Below are 20,225 nucleotides of genomic sequence, written 5' to 3'. Positions count from 1 at the left end.
GATCCGCTATAGCAAAGGTATTAGGGGGTTATTTTAGGACCCTGTCTTTATTTTCTTGTCTATTTCCTTGGTTACCATGGCGACCTCCCCTTTCCTAAATCTCCCTTTCCTCTCTAGGTGATGGCGTCTGTGTTTTTCTCTGCTCCTCTGACGTGGAGATGGAGCACATGCAGTGTGTTGTCTCTGTCTCTCTCTGTCGATGATTGTGGAGTGCTGGAGGACAGACAACAACCAACTGATACAGCCAGCTTCCAAAGGGAATGTGTGATAGGGTTGTCAGTGAGCCATACAGTAGAGCTGTCCTGTTCGTTTGGGCCTCCTGTGTGTTTGCTAAGAGAACGCTTTCACTTCTATGAGGTGAAGTGACCTCACTTTTACCGGTCTGCGCTCTATCCTAATGCTCTAAACTATAAGTCTTGACCACTAAGCGTCATATACAAGACCTTTCCTCAGAACGCACTCTGAACTGTGTGTAGCAAAACCACAGTTACAAAAGAGGAAGTGCTCACTACTTACTTCCTTCCGCATCCTCTCATTTTTATTTTCACCCGTTTATTCCTTCATTCTTCCTTTTTGTTTCTCATAGAAATGTTTAATTGGTCCTGAATTGGACGAAGTTTGTTTGTGCTGTTATCCCGTGGCATGTTTCTGGAGAACTGCTTGTCAGATTGGGTGTACTTCTTTTTGTAGCACGGCTATTTGGATTGATTCAGTGTTGACGTCAGTCAGGAAGCTGTACACACAAGTTCCCCTATTCTGTCTGCTTGCTGCTACTGCTCTGAAGGTAAGGTTTACAGGATAAAACATTTTTGGTGTGCCTCCGGGGGAAAGTTTGTGTCAACTTCAGGCAGAGAATCTCTAGGAGAGGAGTGGACTACACACACAGACGGCACAGTGAAGCTACACTCTAGTCTCAGGGAGACACTTTGACATATTGTTGGTCACAGTGCATCCCAGTCAGGTTAGTCTACTGTCAGAAGGCCTTCCTCTTAACTTGTTTCTGTTCTGTGTTGTTTTGGGGCCCAGAATCCAAATAAAATATCCAGAGAGACGATTGCATGCAGCATGGTAGTGGGACTTCACAGGAAGTTATGGGGTATATATCCATTTGCCCGTTTGTTCACTTGTGTGGGCTCAGCTTAGGCAGAAGTGAACTCACCGAGAAGGAAGTAACCAAATCAAATACCAGAATTGTTTCAGTCTTCACATCGGAGGTTTGAAATGGTCCCTTACATGAATTGAATTTGAACTATCATTGACACTGTCTGCTTCACTGATACCAGAAGCACTGTGTTCATATTTTGCTCCCTATAGGGGATATGGAGGACTTTCCTGATATGTACCAGGGGAAAGACCCTGAGGACATTGAATCTTTCCAGGGTAAGTCTACATTCAACTGTACTCAAGCTCAGGCAAACTGTTTGATTTTATATTTTCTTTCCAAAATGGTTGTCAAGCAGTAGCCTCAACTGAACAGTTTGCACGTTGAAACAGGTGAGAGGAGGAAGATCATTCAGCCGACATCTTTGAAAGATCCCAAACTTGAAAAGCTGAAATCGGTACGATTGATCTCTATTTTAGAATTCATGTTCCAACACCAGCCACAACATTATCCTAAATGTATTATCTATCAGCAAAGCCCATAATAACACCATTAATACATTATACTACTATACTCTAGGGCCATGTTACCCCAGGGTCGTATGGGCAGAAAAGTCATTACAAAGAAAGCCTCTGATTGCATATTCATTAGGGTATGCTGAACCACTAAACCCTCTTGTGTGAGAGGTGGGTCGACCAGTACGTCTTTATTAGAGATGATGGTAGACAGGTCACGGAGTTGTTGCTAGGCCCAGATAGATGTTGCCAGGGCACCTTCTCCCTTAGCCCTCAGAGAGGATTTGAAATAGAAAAGATGCTTATGGAATAAATTCAAGTAAAATGAAATAATTGTCTTCATCAATTAGATGAGCGTGCAACAGTGTAGGCATAAAAGTGTTGGAAAGAGAAAACCACAGAGTCTTTCTGGCCCTTGTAATCCCACATCTGCTCTCTTTAACACCTCAGTAACACACCAACCAGTCTCTTACTCATGAATGATTGAATAGAGACATAGGTGGAAATTGCAATAGGAATCCTTTGATATCATAACATCAGAGTCTGCTCTGAATAGACCAGTAAAGGTCATGTATACAAAGATTTACCACAGTAGATCAGTGGAGGCTGCTGAGGGGAGAACGGCTCATAATAATGGCTGGAAGGGAGTAAATGGAATGGTATATGGTATCAAAAACAGGGTTTTCGTTTGTTTCATACCATTCCATTCACTCTATTACACTCCATTCCCGACATTATTATGAGCCGCCCTCCCCTCAGCAGCCTCCACTGCAGTAGATAGTACGGTACTGATCTCTGCACCCAGAACCAAATATCGTTGTTGGTACATTTGGTACATTTCTGTAACAGTAGCTACGTCAAAAGAGACTAATACAGTACTATAGCAGGCAATTAATATCATTGATTATACCTTACTGTTATCATGAACCTTGGTCTTCACAGGTTTTGGTTAACTGGATCAACAGTACTTTGAAAGAGGAACACATCGTAGTGCAGAGTCTAGAAGAAGATATCTTTGATGGCCTAATACTCCATCACCTCCTTGGTGAGACACACGCACACACACACTCTCTCTCTCTCTCGCTCTCCGTATGTGCTTGGCCTTTACCTGTGCTCTTCACAGGGAGGTTAGCTGGAGTGCTTCTGTCTGTGGAGGAGATAGCGGTGACCAGTGCTGCTCAGACACGCAAGCTGGAGGTCATCCTGGAGGCCCTGAATGAGAAACTGGGGCTACAGGACAGCTCTCTCAGCAGGTGGAGTGTCAAACGTGAGTCACATTCACAATACAACCTCGCAAACAAAACCAAGTCCTTTGGACGTCCACTGTTGGCTGGGAAAGCTACACAACACTGCTGTTCCCCTCAGAGCCATGTTTGGCTAAGGGACTCTTCAATGGAATTTGATGGTGAAGCTACAGTATAACCCCAGTCTGCTGACACCTACTGAGAGGGATTATTGTAGGGGAAAAGGCAGCCCCACGGGGTGCAGTGTTAATCATCAGTGGGGCTGGAGATTAGTTGGTGTTGTGTTGCCAACAAGATTGACTGCACGGGGCTTTGGTATGGTGTTCAAGCAGGTTGACTCTCCCTTCATTCCCTTCCTTCTCTGTCAGTCATCCACAACAAAGACTTGCTGGCCACTCTCCATCTTCTGGTTGCCATGGTGAGGTGCTTCCAGCCTAATCTGGAGCTTCCCCTAAATGTCCGAGTGGAAGTTGTCCTGTTGGAGGTGAGTTTGGTGTCAAATGAATGGTACTTTACCCTAAATCAACCTAAAAAAAAAGACTTCCCTGTTCAATAAAGTTGTGCTCTCACTTCAGGTCAACAGAAGTGGAATCAAATCAGAAAAGGAAATAGAGATTCTTACAGATGAAAGGTTGGTAAATTATTTCCGATTATGTTGTTGTGTCCAATTACAGTTGCATGTTCTTCAGAGAAGGGATTCTGTTTCAGAAGATAGAATATTCACTTAATTTGCTGTCTACTTCAACAGTGATTCAACTACAGACTCCCTGAGCAGTTCAGACAGTGAGTAAGATATGCAGGGTCACCTTTGCAGTACTGTGCTGTTGTTTATCCAGGACATTGCAGAGATAAACCCTCTCCTTCCTGTCTCTTCATCCAGGTGAGGATCCCATTGAGCAGCTGCTGAAGCTGGAACCCCACAAGATCAACACAGTAAAGCGGGTAAATAACAAAATATGGGTCTTCCATCCCTGCTGATCTGTTCTGTAGTCTTAACCATTGCATTATTAGACAGAGGATTGATTTTAGGACTAGAGTATATATCACTGGTCCTGATTCAGGGAGAGGCTGATTTGTGTGAGTAATGCCTCTGATTGCTCATACTGTGTATGATTGAATGAACATTGCACCGACCCTATACAACTGTAATATGGTCTCATTAGAATATGTCAACACAGTGACATTGAATGTTGTTGTTATATACGGTATATATGCAGTGTATTTGGAAAGTATTCAGACCCCTTAACATTTGATTGTTTTACAGCCTTATTCTTTTACAGCCTTATTTTACAGCCTTATTCTTATTCTATTAGAATATTCTTATTCTAATTATTCCCCTCATCAATCTGCACACAATACTCCATATTGACAAAGCAAAAACAGGTTTTAGAAATGTTTGCTAATGTACTAAAAACAACAACTGAAATATCACATTTATATAAGTATTCAGACCCTTTACTCCCCTAAAGCACCTTTGACAGAGATTACAGCCTTGCGTCTTCTTGGGTATGACGCTACAACCTTGGCACACCTGTATTTGGGGAGTTTCTCCCATTCTTCTCTGCAGATCCTCTCAAGCTCTGTCAGGTTGGATGGGGAGCGCGTTGCACAGCTATTTTCCGGTCTCTCCAGAGATGTTCGATCGGGTTCAAGTCTGGACTCTGGTTGGGCCCACTCAAGGACAGTCAGACTTGTCCCAAAGCCACTCCTGCGTTGTCTGGGTTGTGTGCTTAGGGTCGTTATCCTGTTGAAAGGTGAACCTTCACCCCAGGCTGAGGTCCTGGGTGCTCTGGAGCAGGTTTTCATCAAGAATCTCTCTGTACTTTGCTCCGTTCATCTTTCCCTCGATCCTGACTGGTCTCACAGTCCCTTCCGCCGAGAAACATCCCCACAGCATGATGCTGCCACCACCATGCTTCACCGTAGGGATGGTGCCAGATTACCTCCGGACGTGATGCTTGGCATTCAGGCCAAAGAGTTCAATATTGGTTTCATCAGACCAGAGAATCTTGTTTCTCACGGTCTGAGAGTCCTTAGGTGCCTTTTGGCAAACTCCAAGAGGGCGTCATGTGCCTTCTCCTGAGGAGTGGCTTCCATCTAGCCACTCTACCATAAAGGCCTGATTTGTGGAGTGCTGCAGAGCTGGTTGTCCTTCTGGAAGGTTCTCCCATCTCCACAGAGGAACTCAGGAGCTCTGTCTTGTTCACCTCCCTGACCAAGGCCCTTCTCCCCCATTTGCTCAGTTTGGCCGGGCGGCCAGCGCTAAGAAGAGTCTTGGTGATTCCAAACTTCTTCCATTTAAGAACGATGAATGCCATTGTGTTCTTGGGGACCTTCAATGCTGCAGAACTTTCTAAAAACCTGTTTTCACTTTGTCATTATGGGGTATTGTGATGTCATTATGGGGTATTGTGATGTCATTATGGGGTATTGTGTGTAGATTGATGAGGGAAAAAAAGCAATTTCATTAATTTTAGATTAAGGCTGTAAAATAACAAAATGTGGGAAAAGGGAAGAGGTCTGAATACTTTCTGAATGCGCTGTATATACTACATGATCAAGTATATGGATATAAGTATATGGACACCTGTTTGTCGAACATCTACTTCCAAAATCATGGGCATTAATATTGAGTTGTTCCCCACTTTGCTGCTATGACAGCCTCCACTCTTCTGGTCTGGGAAAGCTTTCCACTAGATGTTGAAACATTGCTGTGGGGAGCCACAAGAGCATTAGTGAGGTCGGACATTGATGTTGGGCGATTAAGCATGGCTCGCGGTCAGCGTTCCAATTTATCTCAAAGTTGTTCGATGGGGTTGAGGTCAGGGCTCTGTGCAGGCCAGTCAATTTCTTCCTCACCAATCTCAACAAACCCTATCTGTATGGACCTCGCTTTGTGCACGGGGGCATTGTTATGCTGAAACAGGAAAGGGCCTTCCCCAAACTGTTGCCACAAAGTTGGAAGCACAGAATCGTCAGAATGCCATTTTATGCTGTAGCGTTAAGATTTGCCTTCACGCGAACTAAAGGGCCTTTCCACGAACCATGAAAAACAGCTCAGAACATTATTCCTCCTCCACCAAATTTTACTGTTGGCACTATGCATTCGGGCAGGTAGCTTTCTCCTGGCATCCACCAAACCCAGATTCGTCCATCGGATTGCCAGATGGTGAAGCGTGATTCATCACTCCAGAGAACACGTTTCCACTACTCCAGAGTCCAATGGCAGTGAGCTTTACACCAGTCCAGGCGATGCTTTGCATCGTATATGGTGATCTTATGCGTGTGTGTGGCTGCTCTGCCATGGAAACCCCGGGCGAACAGTTCTTCATTGCTTCCAGAGGTAGTTTGAACTTGGGAGTTGAGTGTTGAGTGTTGCAACCGAGGACAGATGATTTTTACACGCTCAGCCCTCGGCGTTCCCGTTTTGTGAGCTTTGGTGGCCTACCACTTCGCGGCTGAGCCGTTGTTGCTTTTTCTTAATTGAAGAATACTAGTGAAGACATCAAAATTATGGAATTAACATATGGAATCAATTCTTGACTGAGGGACCTTACAGATATTGTATATATGGGGGACAGAGGAAGGGATAGTCATAAACAAATCATGTCAACCCATATTATTTCACACAGAGCGAGTCCATGTAACTTCTTATGTGATTGGTTAAGCCACATTTTACTTCTGAACTAAGTTTGGCTTGCCTAAACAAAGGGGGTGAATACTTATGCAAACGACTATATTCTAGTTATTGAAGTTTTATACATACTTTTCTTTTCACTTTGACACTATGGATTATTTTGTGTAGATCAATGACAAAAAAACAAACAATTAAATCTATTTCAATCCCACTTTGTAGAACAACAAAATGGGAAAAAATCCCAGTGGGGTGAATACTTATGATACCCACTGTATATACCATTTAGCAGACACTTTTATTCAAAGCGACACGGCTTCAGAGGTTAAAATGTCAACACCTTTCTAAAGTGGTAGGTCTGTAATCCAATATCTTTCTATCATAGGCCATCATGCACTTTGTCAACAAGAAGATGTCAACCTTGGGACTACAGGTGACAGACATGGAGAAACAGGTTTGTTTTACTGTAGAAAGGGTTTGGCCATTCTGTTTGGATGGGTATTAATTGAGCACTACCAGTGTTGTGAATTGAAAGGTGATTGATCTGTTTCCTTTCAGTTACATCACACCACACCCATTTGGGTAAGAACCAACTGACGGTGTTCTTTATTCATGTAGTTTTCAGATGGTGTTATTCTCCTGCTGCTGATTGGACAGTTGGAGGGCTTCTTTGTTCCTCTCTATGACTTCAACATCACCCCAGTCAACACTACTGAGATGGTAAGGATCTCCTGTGTCCCAGGACTCCTTCTTTGGGAGGAATCAGGTTCTGGAGGCAGCTCTGCCTAAAAGGAAGAATGTATGTGATTGTATGGCTCAATGGTAAGGGAGGAGCTTACGTATGATACAGTGAATGGAACAAATATCACATTTTGGCCTACAATGATATTCTGACAGCAGCGGAACAATTAGATCCAATGTGTTAATAATTTGAAATCGAAACAGATAAGGGTATAGTATAATCAAATAAAATCAAATAAAATCTAATTTTATTGGTCACATACACATGGTTAGCAGATGTTAATGCGAGTGTAGCGAAATGCTTGTGTTTCTAGTTCCGACCGTGCAGTAATATCTAACAATTAATCTAACAATACCACAACAACTACCTTATACACACAAGTGTAAAGGAATGAATAAGAATATGTACATATAAATATATGGATCAGCGATGGCCGAACGGCATAGGCAAGATGCAGTAGATGGTATAGAGTACAGTATATACATATAAGATGAGTAATGTAGGGTATGTAAACATTATATGAAGTGGCATTGTTTAAAGTGACTAGTGTATTATGTTATTCACTGTACTCCTGTGTGAGATTGAGATAACGTTGCCCCGGTGTCTCAGTCATCTGCATGTGTCATGGCCTGCTATGTCTCTCACCTCACTCTCTCTGGTCTAGCTGCAGAATGTGACCGTGGCCCTGGACCTCCTGAATGACACAGGGCTGCCCATGACCAACATTGAGCCCCAAGGTAAGTGTGCTCATTTTCTGTGGCACCCATAGTTGACCTACGTATATTGTCTCACCAACTTGGAGCCAAATGGGTCTTGTAATAGTGCACTTAGAGTAGGAGATAGAGGGGCTTGAGGAGACTATCTAAAAATATCACATCCACATGTATCCTACTGTAAGTGAATATATCTTTGTAATAGGAAGTTTGACCAAGATTGCTCTGGGCTGTAATTTTCACATCACAGTAATGGCGCTGTGAGACAGAATTGTTAAACTAAATCAAAAGATTTCCTGTATCATAGCCATTTATCTGGGCAATAGCGGTATGCCACTGTTCATATGTCGAGTGGAAGCCAGGATTTGTGTTGATAGTTTGAGTTAAGCCGCATCACTACGCACGGGGATATAAAGGGATAGCTGGGATTCCGTTGGAATTTTCATGAATATGATGAATATGATGATTATCGCCCTGGATGATTGGCCGAGGGTTTGTCCCAAATGGCAACCTATTCCCTATATACAGATGTAGGATCTTGATCTCCCTGTTGCAGGAAATGTAACACTTTAAGTGTATTTGAGATTTAATAAGGCTTCTGAAGTTTGTAATTTCCACAAATTTTCAGACTTGATTTTCCTTTAAGGAAAATGCACCAACCCTTACAAAAATATCCTTTGATTAAAATCCACATAATAATTCACATTTCCTGTTGCTGCAGGATTATTTTCCTGCTGTAGAAAACTGGCTCAAATTAAGATCCTACATCTGTAGATCACTAGTTTTGAGTTCTATTGGGACTCAGGCCCACTCTGAGGTCATAATAATTTATTTAGAGGCTCTCTCAGGGAGGAAACCTCTATTTATTAGTTGTTGATAGACAAATATCATGCAATGCCAAACTGACAAGAGGCTAGAAGTGTGCGTGTGTGTACATACTGTACACTGTTAATAAAGAAGCGCTAAGCATTTACTTTTATTGTAAATTATTATAAAAGAAGCTGGTTAATTTGCCTGGCAGCATAACCTGTAATTTGAAAGTAAAGCTTTGAGTTGATAAATGTTAATGGTTAGGCCGGTACAAGTCATTTAACCCAGAAGCAAAAGACAGATTTAATAGATTCTTTAGCGTACTTTTAATTACGGGCACATTTCTGTGATGGAATAAGGAATCCCACTGCTCCAGGTCTACAGCACACACCACTGTGTGCATTAATTAGGCTAGCAAGGGCTCTAGCCGATCTAAATAGTTCATTTAAAGGGATTCTTAGGGATTTTGGCAGTGAATTCTTTTATCTACCTCCCAAAGTCGGATGAACTTGTAGATACAATTTGTATGTCTGTGTCCAGTAAAAAGGAAGTTAGAGGTAGTTTTGTGAGCCAATACTAAGTAGCATCAGCACAATGACTGGAAGTCTATGGGTATCTACTAACATGCTAGCATATATTCATAGACTTCCAGTTATTGCGCTAACGCTGGTTAGCATGGGCTCGCGAAACTACCTCTAACTTCTTTCATACTGGGCACAGTGACATACAAATGGTATCCACAATTTTTTGAGGGCTGTCTAGTTAGACTTCAGTGCAGCTTTAGACATTTTTGATCGTAGTCTGGTGCTGGAAAAATGTATGTGTTATGGCTTTACACCTCCTGCTATAATGTGGATAAAGAGTTACTTGCCTCACAGAATACAGAAGGTGTTATTTAATGGAAGCCTCTCAAATATAATCCAGTTAGAATTAGGAATTCCCCAGGGTAGCTGTTTAGGCCCCTTGCTTTTTAGAATTTTTACTAACGACATGCCACTGAATTTGAGTAAAGCCAGAGTGTCTATGTATGCGGATGACTGAACACTATACACATCAGCTACTACAGCGACTGAAATGACTGCAACACTCAACAAAGAGCTGCAGTTAGTTTAGAGTGGGTGACAAGGAATAAGTTAGCCCTAAATATTTCTAAAACTAAAAGCATTGTATTTGGAACAAAACACTCACTAAACCCCAAATCTCAACTAAATCTTGTAATAAATAATGTGGAAATTTAGCAAGTTGAGATGACTAAACTGATAGGAGTAACCCTAGATTGTAATGGTCAGAACATTAGTCTAAACTAGTAGCTAAGATGGGGAGAAGTCTGTCTATAATAAAGCGATGCTCTGCCTTCTTTAAAACACTTTCAACAAGGCAGGTCCTACAGGCCCTAGTTTTGTCACACCTTGACTACTGTTCAGTCGTGTGGTCAGGTGCCACAGAAAAGGATTTAGGAAAATTGCAACTGGCTCAGAACAGGGCAGCACGGCTGGCCCTTGGATGTACACAGAGAGCTAATATTAATAATGTGCATGTCAATCTCTCCTGGCTCAAAGTGGAGGAGAGATTGACTTCCTCACTTATTTTATTTCTGAGAGGTATTGACATGTTGAATGCACCGAGCTGTCTGTCTAAACTACTGGCACACAGCTCGGACACCCATGCATACCCCACAAGACATGCCACAAGAGGTCTCTTCACAATCCCCAAGTCCAGAACAGACTATGGGAGGCACACAGTGCTACATAGAGCCATGACTACATGGAACTCTATTCCACATCAAGTAACTAATGCAAGCAGTAAAATTAGATTTTAAAAAACGGATTAAAAAAACACTTTATGGAACAGCGAGGACTGTGAAGCATCACAAACATAGCCACAGACATATGCATACACACACACACACACACACACACACACACACACACACACACACACACACACACACACACACACACACACACACACACACACACACACACACACACACACACACACAATAACATACGCACTATACATACACATGGATTCTGTACTGTAGATATGTGGTAGTGGTGGAGTAGGGGCCTGAGGGCACACAGTGTGTGGTGAAATCTGTGAATGTATTGTAATGTTTTTAAAATTGTATAAACTGCCTTCATTTTGCTGGACCCCAGGAAGAGTAGCTGCTGCGTTGGCAGCAGCTAATGGGCATCCAAAGTAAATACAAACACAAATACAAGTTCATCTGACTCTGGGGAAGTAGATAAAGGTCCTCATTGCCAAAATCAGGAAGTATCCCTTTAATTATGCATCATAAAGGGAAGAGTGATATTGTTGGATCTAATCTTACCGTTTAGATATTGATTAGATTGTATGCAAGGTTGTTTCTGGTTCAGTTTTGTGGCAGCGTCAGTAAATGCACACTATTGACCTCCATTATCAATGCTTCAGTGATGGTGAGGGGGTGACGATGCATAAATAGATGACCCTGATCACTTAATGTGTCTCTGACGGCATCTCTCCTAGATATAGTCTCTCAGGATGTGACAGCTACCTTGAAGGTCCTATATGCCCTGTTCAAGAAGCACAAAAGCGGATGAGAGTGGGAAGAACACGGACGAGGATCTTAGGAGGTGAAGATGCCAGAAGTCCTTTTCCTGGGGTGTTTTTCCCCTGGCAAGTCCAGAATCATAGGCCGATTCCCTCTGTGAAATGTTTACAGAAAAATCATATATCGATTCTATGTAAAGCTTTGTGTACTTTGTGTCAATAAAATTGTTCTCTATGTGCCATAGTTTGAATAGCATGGGAAACGAATTCCCGATCACATTCAACTTTGAAGATCCAAGTAATCTCAAAGTAGTCTGAAATTGTGAGTATCCTATTGTGTTCTATGACTCTGACGCTGCTGCTCGCTGCAACAAGATATCATAGGAAAACGGCATCTTGTGACGTTTTTACAAATCGATAAGCATCACAACGTCTGAGGCTTATGTCAATACATTGCAGTCAATGGAAAAATATGAACTTCACAGGGTTGATGCCTAAGTGAATACATTGCATTTAATAGGGGAAGATTATTGACACAATGTGGACGCCTTTGGACATGACACCCTTGTTCTCTCTCAATTCAATTCAATTCAATGGGCTTTATTGGCATGGGAAACATACAGTATGTTAACATTGCCAAAGCAAGTGAAGTAGATAATATACAAAAGTGAAATAAACAATAAAAATTAACAGTAAACATTACACTCACAGAGTTACAAAAGAATAAAGTCATTACAAATGATGTATATATACAGTCTTGTAACGATGTGCAAATGCTAAAAGTACAAAAGGGAAAATAAATAAGCATACACATGGGTTGTATTTACATTGGTGTTTGTTCTTCACTGGTTGACCTTTTCTTGTGGCAACAGGTCACAAATCTTGCTGCTGTGATTGCACACTGTGGTATTTCACCCAGTAGATATGGGAGTTTATCAAAATCGGGTTTGTTTTCGACTTCTTTGTGGATCTGTGTAATCTGAGGGACAAATGTGTCTCTAATATGGTCATACATTGGGCAGGAGGGTAGGAAGTGCAGCTCAGTTTCCACCTCATTTTGTGGACAGTGTGCACATACCCTGTCTTCTCTTGAGAGCCAGGTCTGCCTATGGCGGCCTTTCACTAGCAAGGCTATGCTCACAGAGTCTGTACATAGTCAAAGCTTTCCTTAAGTTTGGGTCAGTCACTGTGGTCAGATATTCTGCCACTGTGTACTCTCTGTTTAGGGACAAATAGCATTCTAGTTTGCTGTTTTTTTGTTAATAGTAATTTTCTTTTTGTTTTCTCATGATTTCATTGGGTCTATTTGTGTTGCTGTCCTGGGGCTCTGTGGGGTGTGTTGTGTTTGTGAACAGAGCCCCAGGACCAGCTTGCTTAGAGGACTCTTCTCCAGGTTCATCTCTCTGTAGGTGATGGCTTTGTTATGGAAGGTTTGGGAATCGCTTCCTTTTAGGTGGTTGTAGAATTTAACAGCTCTTTTCTGGATTTAGTTCATTATCGGGTATCGGCCTAATTTTTGCTGTGCGTGTATTAACTGGTGTTCTACGTTGTACACAGAGGATATTTTTTGCAGAATTCTGCATGCAGTCTCAATTTGGTGTTTGTCCCATTTTGTGAATTCTTGGTTGGTGAGCGGACCCCAGACCTCACAACCATAAAGTGCAATGGGTTCTATAACTGATTCAAGTATTTTTAGCCAGATCCTAATTGGTATGTTACATTTTATGTTCCTTTTGATGGCATAGAATGCCCTTCTTGCCTTGTCTCTCAGATCGTTCACAGCTTTGTGGAAGTTACCTGTGGTGCTGATGTTTATGCCAAGGTATGTATAGCTTTTTGTGATCTCTAGGACAACGGTGTCTAGATGGAATTTGTATTTGTGGTCCTGGCGACTGGACCTTTTTTGGAAAACCATTATTTTGGTCTTACTGAGATTTACTGTCAGGGCCCAGGTCTGGCAGAATCTGTGCAGAAGATCTAGGTGCTGCTGTAGGCCCTCCTTGGTTGGTGACAGAAGCACCAGATCATCAGCAAACAGTAGACATTTGACTTCAGATTCTAGTAGGATGAGGCCGGGTGCTGCAGACTTTTCTAGTGCCCTCTCCAATTCTTTGATATATATGTTGAAGAGGGTGGGGCTTAAGCTGCATCCCTGTCTCACCCCACAGCCTTGTGGGAAGAGATGTGTGTGTTTTTTGCCTATTTTAACCGCACACTTGTTGTTTGTGTACAAGGATTTTATAATGTCGTATGTTTTTCCCCCAACACCACTTTCCATCAATTTGTATATCAGACCTTAATGCCAAATTGAGTCGAAGGCATTTTTGAAATCAACAAAGCATTAGAAGACATTGCCTTCATTTTGGTTTGCTTGTTTGTCAATTAGGGTGTGCAGGGTGAATACGTGGTCTGTCGTACGATAATTTGGTAATTGTTAATTATTTTCACTGAAGAAATGTACAAGTCTGCTGATAATGATAATGCAAAGGATTTTCCCAAGGTTGCTGTTGTTGCATATCCCACGGTAGTAATTGAGGTCAAATTTGTCTCCACTTTTGTGGATTGGGGTGATCAGTCCTTGGTTCCAAATGTTGGGGAAGATGCCAGAGCTAAGGATGATGTAAAAGAGTTGGAATTGGAATTTGTTGTCTGTATATTTGATCATTTCATTGAGGATTCCATCAACACCACAGGGCTTTTTGGGTTGAAGGGTTTGTATTTTATCCTGTAGTTCATTCAAGGTAATTGGAGAATCCAGTGGGTTCTGGTAGTCTTTAATAGTTGATTCTAAGATTTGTATTTGATCATGTATATGTTTTTGCTGTTTGTTCTTTGTTATAGAGCCAAAAAGATTGGAGAAGTGGTTTACCCATACATCTCCATTTTGGATAGATAATTATTTGTGTTGTTCGTTGTTTGTTTAGTGTTTTCCAATTTTCCCAGAAGTGGTTAGAGTCTATGGATTCTTCAATTACATTGAGCTGATTTTTGACGTGCTGGTTCCTTCTTTTTCTGTAGTGTATTTCTGTATTGTTTTAGTGATTCACCATAGTGAAGGTTTCTCAATTTCCTTCTTAGATTTTTGCATTCTTCATCAAACTGTACATTCCCCAGTTTCTGTGTTGTAGTTTGTATTTGAGTGTGTGTGTTTCAGGAGATGGCTTCCTGAAATTCTCCCCAAGCAACTGATTGGTCGGCCACAATTGATGATTGGAGAGCTGACCCCGCCCCCTCGTCAAGACGCAGCTGTCTCCAATTAACAATGCCTTCTGAAGCTATAAAAGCCAGTGTTCTGTTGTTCAGGAGAGAGATCATTGCAGGCTGAGGAGATTGCAGGCTGAGGAGATTGCAGGCTGAGGAGATTGCAGGCTGAGGAGATTGCAGGCTGAGGAGATTGCAGGCTGAGGAGATTGCAGGCTGAGGAGATTGCAGGCTGAGGAGATTGCAGGCTGAGGAGATTGCAGGCTGAGGAGATTGCAGGCTGAGGAGATTGCAGGCTGAGGAGATTGCAGGCTGAGGAGATTGCAGAAAGATTAATTGTGATATAGATCATTGCTGAGAGAGGAGGTTGATGGCTGAGGGTTATGGCATGTTGGCCGTTGGTATGTACTGTGTTAGTTGTTGCTGGGATCAGTTGGTATGTACTGTGTGAGATTGTTACTCAGAGCTTATTTGATGTCCTTTTGTTTCTTAGTTTGTTTGAGTAATTGTTTGATATTCTGTGTCATTTGTTCCCGAAGGGGAAGGCACCTAGGGAGTGCTTAGGCAAGAGGCCCGCGGGCATACATATACCTGTAGTATATTCACTGTCTAGGCACACTAGGAAAGACCTGGGCGGCCCACCCCCTGTATTTTGGTTAGCGCACCGGGTGGTTCTAAAGTAGTGGATAGGCTTCTAAAGTAGTGGATAGGCAGGTTAGATAGAGGGGGAGCTTTGACATTTACTTTCTTTGCTTTGGTTCTGTCCAGCCCCTTTTCCCCATATTACCGTGTAAGGGAATAAAATCCTAGTAAACGGTCAATTCTGCCTTTTGTCGTCCTTTCTCACACCTACAGTCCCATACCTATTTCACTTCACGGGGAGTTGAGTTGCAGCAGGGTGTTGCGTTCCCTCTTCTCAGAGGCTTGCGTAACACAAACAACATTGTTGTTCATTTTCTTTGGTTTTCTATTTGAGATTTTTAGATTTGATAGGGAAGCTGAGAGGTCAAATATACTGTTAAGATTTTCTACTGCCAAGTTTACACCTTCACTATTACAGTAGAATGTTTTGTCCAGGAAGTTGTCTGAAAGGGATTGAATTTGTTGTTCCCTAATTGTTTTTTGGTAGGTTTCCAAACTACATTCCTTCCATCTATAGCATTTCTTAAAATTACTCAGTTGCTTTGATGCCTCATGATTGAGTATAGCTCTCTTCAAGTAAACTGTGATTTTGCTGTGGTCTGATAAGGGTGTCAGTTGGCTGACTGTGAACGCTGTGAGAGACTGTGTTGAGGTCAGTGATAAAGTAGTCTACAGTACTACTGCCAAGAGATGAGCTATAGGTGTACCTACAATAGGAGTCCCCTCGACGCCTACCATTGACTATGTACATACCCAGCGTGCGACAGAGCTGCAGGAGTTGTGACCCGTTTTTGTTGGTTATGTTGTCATCATTGTGCCTAGGGGGGGGCATGCTGTCACCTCCAGGCATGTGTTTGTCGCCCTGTGTGCTGAGGGTGTCAGGCTCTTGTCCGGTTCTGGCATTTAGGTTGTCACAGACTAGGACATGTCCCTGGGCCTGGAAATGATTGATTTCCCCCTCCAGGATGGAGAAGCTGTCTTAATTTAGGTATGGGGATTCTAGTGAGGGGATATAGGTAGCACACAGGAGGACATTTTTCCCTGTTAAGATATTTTCCTTTTCAATTTCTAGTCAAATGTAAAATGCTCCTGTTTTGATTAATTTAATGGAGTGAGTTAGGTCTGCTCTATACCAAATTAGCATTCCCCCTGAGTCCCTTCCCTGTTTCACACCTGGCAGTTTGGTGGATGGGACTACCAGCTCTCTGTAACCTAGAGGGCAACAAGTGGGTCCGTCTCCACTATACCAGGTTTCTTGTAGGATGACAATGTCTGTATATCCGATTTCTTTGATGAAGTCCAGGTTCCTGCTCTTTAGGCCAAAGGCAGAAGACCTCAGGCCTTGGACATTCCAGGATGAGATACTTAAGACTCTGTTCCATAAAGTGTCCAATGTTGTTGGTTGTTTGGCCTCAGGCCAGTAAGTGTGAGCAGAGCCCGCTGAGCATCTGCTACATGCCATTGGCTTGGGCTAGTGTAAGAGTGGGGGTTGGGCTTGTTTGACTGCTCATGGCCTGGGCGTATGTGTTACTTCCATGTTGAGACCCTCTTTGCAGGGGCGGGGTGCATGGGGTGTGCAGGAGGGGCATAGGTCTGATCTGAGGGGGTGTAAATGGGATGTGGGCATGGTTGACTTGGGGGGGGTGTTGATAGTTTGGGGTGGGGGTGTGTATGTACCTGGTGGTGTTGTGGTCTGGATGTAGGTCCTCTGTGTAGGTCTTGGGGTGGGGGGGGTCCTGCAGGTCTGGGAGAGTGTCTCGCTGGTCTGGGCAGGCTGTCTGTTGCTCCTGTGTGAAGTGCTGGGGCTGCGTTTGAGAGCGATGTCTTTTAGAACCCGGGTGAAGGTGGGCACTGCTGCCTTGTATGGGTGGACCTGGTCATAGAGGCTGTCCAGGGTGGAGTGGTGGGCCAGGAAAACATTTGGTTTTGAGGCAAAGTCACAGGAAATACTAGCGTTTACCTGCTGTATGGTATCAGGGTGAAGTCTTTTCGTGTTAGCAGGGTGGAGATAACCGCTTTTTCAATCACTCCCTTCAGTGCTGTGGCAACCCTTTCCTGCTATGTTCTCAGGTTGTTTGTGCTTGTGTGTATTATGTGGCTAGGTGAACCTAGTTGGTCCTCAGACAGAAGGTCTAGGGTGCGCTGGGTGTTTGGACACCAGAGTTTTGACACACTGTGTTTGGGAAAAAGTATTTTTTCTTTAATATTTTTCCCATTTGAGTCCATAAGGAGGACAATACTCTCTTCCTCCCTCTCTCGTCTAGAAAGACGGCCAGCCAGGCAGACAGACATATAAAATCACATACAGGCAGGCAGTCCAACAGGCAGACAGACAAACCCTAAACCTAACCCAACTTCATGTTCACATACCTGGGGTAAGTTGTGCCGAGAGACCACTTTTTTGGGACAAGATATGTTTTGAAAACTGTAATGTTTACATTCATTCAGATTATTTCCAGGGATACACAACATTCTGAAAAATATGTAAATCTTTGTTAGAAAGAATACTATATTTTGCTTGGAGAAATGCTGAATGTAAAATTTAAAAAAACTTACCCCTCAACTTACCCCACTCTCACTTACACTTAAAATAACATTGCGGGACTGCGGTTGGGTTCGGGACCAGTTCTTGCAGGACTGCGGTTGGGTTCGGGACCAGTTCTTGCAGGACTGCGGTTGGGTTCGGGACCAGTTCTTGCAGGACTGCGGTTGGGTTCGGGACCAGTTCTTGCAGGACTGCGGTTGGGTTCGGGACCAGTTCTTGCAGGACTGCGGTTGGGTTCGGGACCAGTTCTTGCAGGACTGCGGTTGGGTTCGGGACCAGTTCTTGCAGGACTGCGGTTGGGTTCGGGACCAGTTCTTGCAGGACTGCGGTTGGGTTCGGGACCAGTTCTTGCAGGACTGCGGTTGGGTTCGGGACCAGTTCTTGCAGGACTGCGGTTGGGTTCGGGACCAGTTCTTGCAGGACTGCGGTTGGGAGTCTGACAAAAAACCAGTGGGGGCTGGTGCGGTATGAAAAGCTGTTTGTGTGGTTGGGTGGGAGCGGGATGAAGAAATCAGTCCTGTGCAGACCTCTAGCTCAAGGGCTCTGGCTACTGTTAGCCAGATAGCTAGCTATAACTAGCTGGCTAGAAGGATGAAGTCAGAAGTTAAAGTTAAACAGAGCCTAACCTCAGCAGGAGCAGTCAACAAATTAAACTAGCTATAATCTTAACTAAAGATGTGCTATAAGTTCTCATAAAATAACTTTGCTTTACAGAGAGCAGTGAGGCAGACCGCAATGCAGACACGCAGACAGAGATAGCAAGCAGAGAGATTGGGGTCCCCTGAAATTGAGAATGTTTAATCTTATCAAACACATTGTTTATCATCAAATGGGTTTAGAATATATATATTTTAATTCAACTAGGCAAGTCAGTTTAAAACACATTTTTATTTACAATGACGGCCTACACCAGCCAAATCCGACGACACTGGGCCAATTGTGCGCCGGTCTATGGGACTCCCTATCACAGCCGGTTGTGAAAGCCTGGATTTGAACCAGGGTGTCTGTAGTGACACCTCTAGCACTGAGATGCAGTGCCTTAGACCGCTGCACCACTCGGGAGACAGAATACAACATTTATTTGTCAACTAAGGTCCTTTTACAATGGTAGAATGGACTTCCTTGTCATTGTGTTGGGACAGCCTGTGGGACCTAAAATGTAATACATTAAAAATACAATTTATTATTATTCTCATGTATATGAAAATCTATTTTTAAAGCTGCTTTACAGAGAGTAGTGAGACAGACAGTGATGAGGCTGAGGCAGGCTGCAATTTAGGAGGAGGTGGAGGAGACAGAGAGAGAGGTTAGTAGTACAGCTGTCCCCTGAAATATGATCCCTGAGAGAATCTGTAATCTAATCAAACACATGAATAACTTGTTTCTTTTCGAATGGGTAAAAAATACAACATTCTAGTCAGCTAAGGGTGCACTTTGGCAGTTTACAATACAGAAAACTGAATTGCAGCTCAAATGAGATGCTAAGAACATGAACGGAATTAAAAAGATACCACATTTCAATATAAACATCTCCACATGCTATTTCGCTGAACTTTTTAGTGTCCAGTCCCAATGAACTCTTTTGGGAGGGCAACCTGATGTGCATTTTGTGTCATTTTTAACCACAGAAAATGACATTGGGCCTTCCCTATATACTTCCATAAATCCAATCAAACAATACAGTTCTAAAAATGTAATGTTTTGGTTTATGTTGGTGTTTGTTCGTCTTATCTCGATCGTCCAGTGGAGTTTATAGTTTAACCACCTTTTTTTTTTGCCACTACCTTTTAAGAAAGCCCTGTGTCGAGGTTCAGCTTAATTTGGCAGGAGTGACTTAATTCATCCTCAACATGGTGCTTCATTCTCTCCCTGCAAAAACAGATTTCCATCATCTGAATTGTTAGTGTCCCCAGGAGGCCGTACATTGACTTTCAGCTTCCTGCGATTACAGGAAGTGTCCTAATTGGGGGTCATAGAGGCCGTTTCGAAGGATTATAAGAGTTGAATCTTTTCTATTTATGACCGGAGGACTGTCATGACCCGGCATATGACATTTTGAAGTAAATCGACCCAAAAGCATTTTTGACCTCAATTGGACATAATGGTCTTGCAGTTCAAGAAAATAAAATTACCTGGCAACCCAGACTCCTCACTCCGGCCAAACGCCCACGGATGTTAGTTTCTTCTCTGCAATGAGTCTGGATCTGAGTACCTCCCCGACCCTTTAACTAATGCGAACACATTCGGGCAGTCTGATTGGTCCAGAAACAGATGGGTTGGGCCAGAGCCAGAGCACATGCGTAAAGTGCCGGTTTGAAAATTTGTCATTGGCTTTGGTACTCTGATTGGTTAGAGACGATCTAATCGCTAATCACTTTGTTTTGTACAACGCCCCTCGTCACCACAAACGACTTCAATGATGGCAGTCTCAGACTAACGAATGTAGCAAACGAATCATTTAGTGTGAGTCATCAGGCTTAAAACTTGTTAGAATGAATTCTCAAGAGCATGTTGGTAACATTTTTATTTATTTACTTGAAAC

At 42.9% G+C, this 20,225-nt stretch overlaps 1 protein-coding gene across 4 annotated transcripts; it reads left to right on the top strand.

Moving 5' to 3' along the window:
- Positions 1–317: 317 nt before the first annotated feature.
- On the top strand, positions 318–12,111 carry parvg (parvin, gamma). Of its 4 annotated transcripts, none has more exons than XM_055934526.1 (13): positions 318–784; positions 1,315–1,380; positions 1,495–1,559; positions 2,560–2,662; positions 2,741–2,884; positions 3,230–3,345; positions 3,437–3,492; positions 3,610–3,644; positions 3,742–3,803; positions 6,881–6,949; positions 7,114–7,215; positions 7,902–7,974; positions 11,272–12,111. In XM_055934526.1, exons 2-13 carry the CDS (start codon positions 1,320–1,322, stop codon positions 11,343–11,345), a joined length of 960 nt encoding a protein of 319 aa, XP_055790501.1. In that variant the 5' UTR covers positions 318–784; positions 1,315–1,319; the 3' UTR covers positions 11,346–12,111. The 4 variants fall into 4 exon arrangements, with proteins under 4 accessions (XP_055790501.1, XP_055790503.1, XP_055790505.1 ...); XM_055934528.1 differs by having other exon boundaries at positions 1,287–1,380; XM_055934530.1 differs by having other exon boundaries at positions 1,284–1,380.
- Positions 12,112–20,225: the final 8,114 nt, after the last annotated feature.

Source organism: Salvelinus fontinalis, chromosome 9, assembly GCF_029448725.1.
Source record: "Salvelinus fontinalis isolate EN_2023a chromosome 9, ASM2944872v1, whole genome shotgun sequence".
Lineage (NCBI taxonomy): Eukaryota > Metazoa > Chordata > Actinopteri > Salmoniformes > Salmonidae > Salvelinus > Salvelinus fontinalis.
Note: the sequence above shows the minus strand (reverse complement) of the source record. Positions and strands in the feature narration are given on the sequence as shown.

What these genes read in the sequence shown, in the direction of transcription:
- parvg (XM_055934526.1), top strand. Translation starts at nt 1,320, where the DNA reads ATGGAGGACTTTCCTGATATGTACCAGGGGAAAGACCCTGAGGACATT. An exon ending in TGACAGACATGGAGAAACAG is followed by an intron (nt 6,950 to 7,113) that starts GTTTGTTTTACT and finishes TTATTCATGTAG; the next exon opens with TTTTCAGATGGTGTTATTCT. An exon ending in CAGTCAACACTACTGAGATG is followed by an intron (nt 7,216 to 7,901) that starts GTAAGGATCTCC and finishes TCTCTGGTCTAG; the next exon opens with CTGCAGAATGTGACCGTGGC.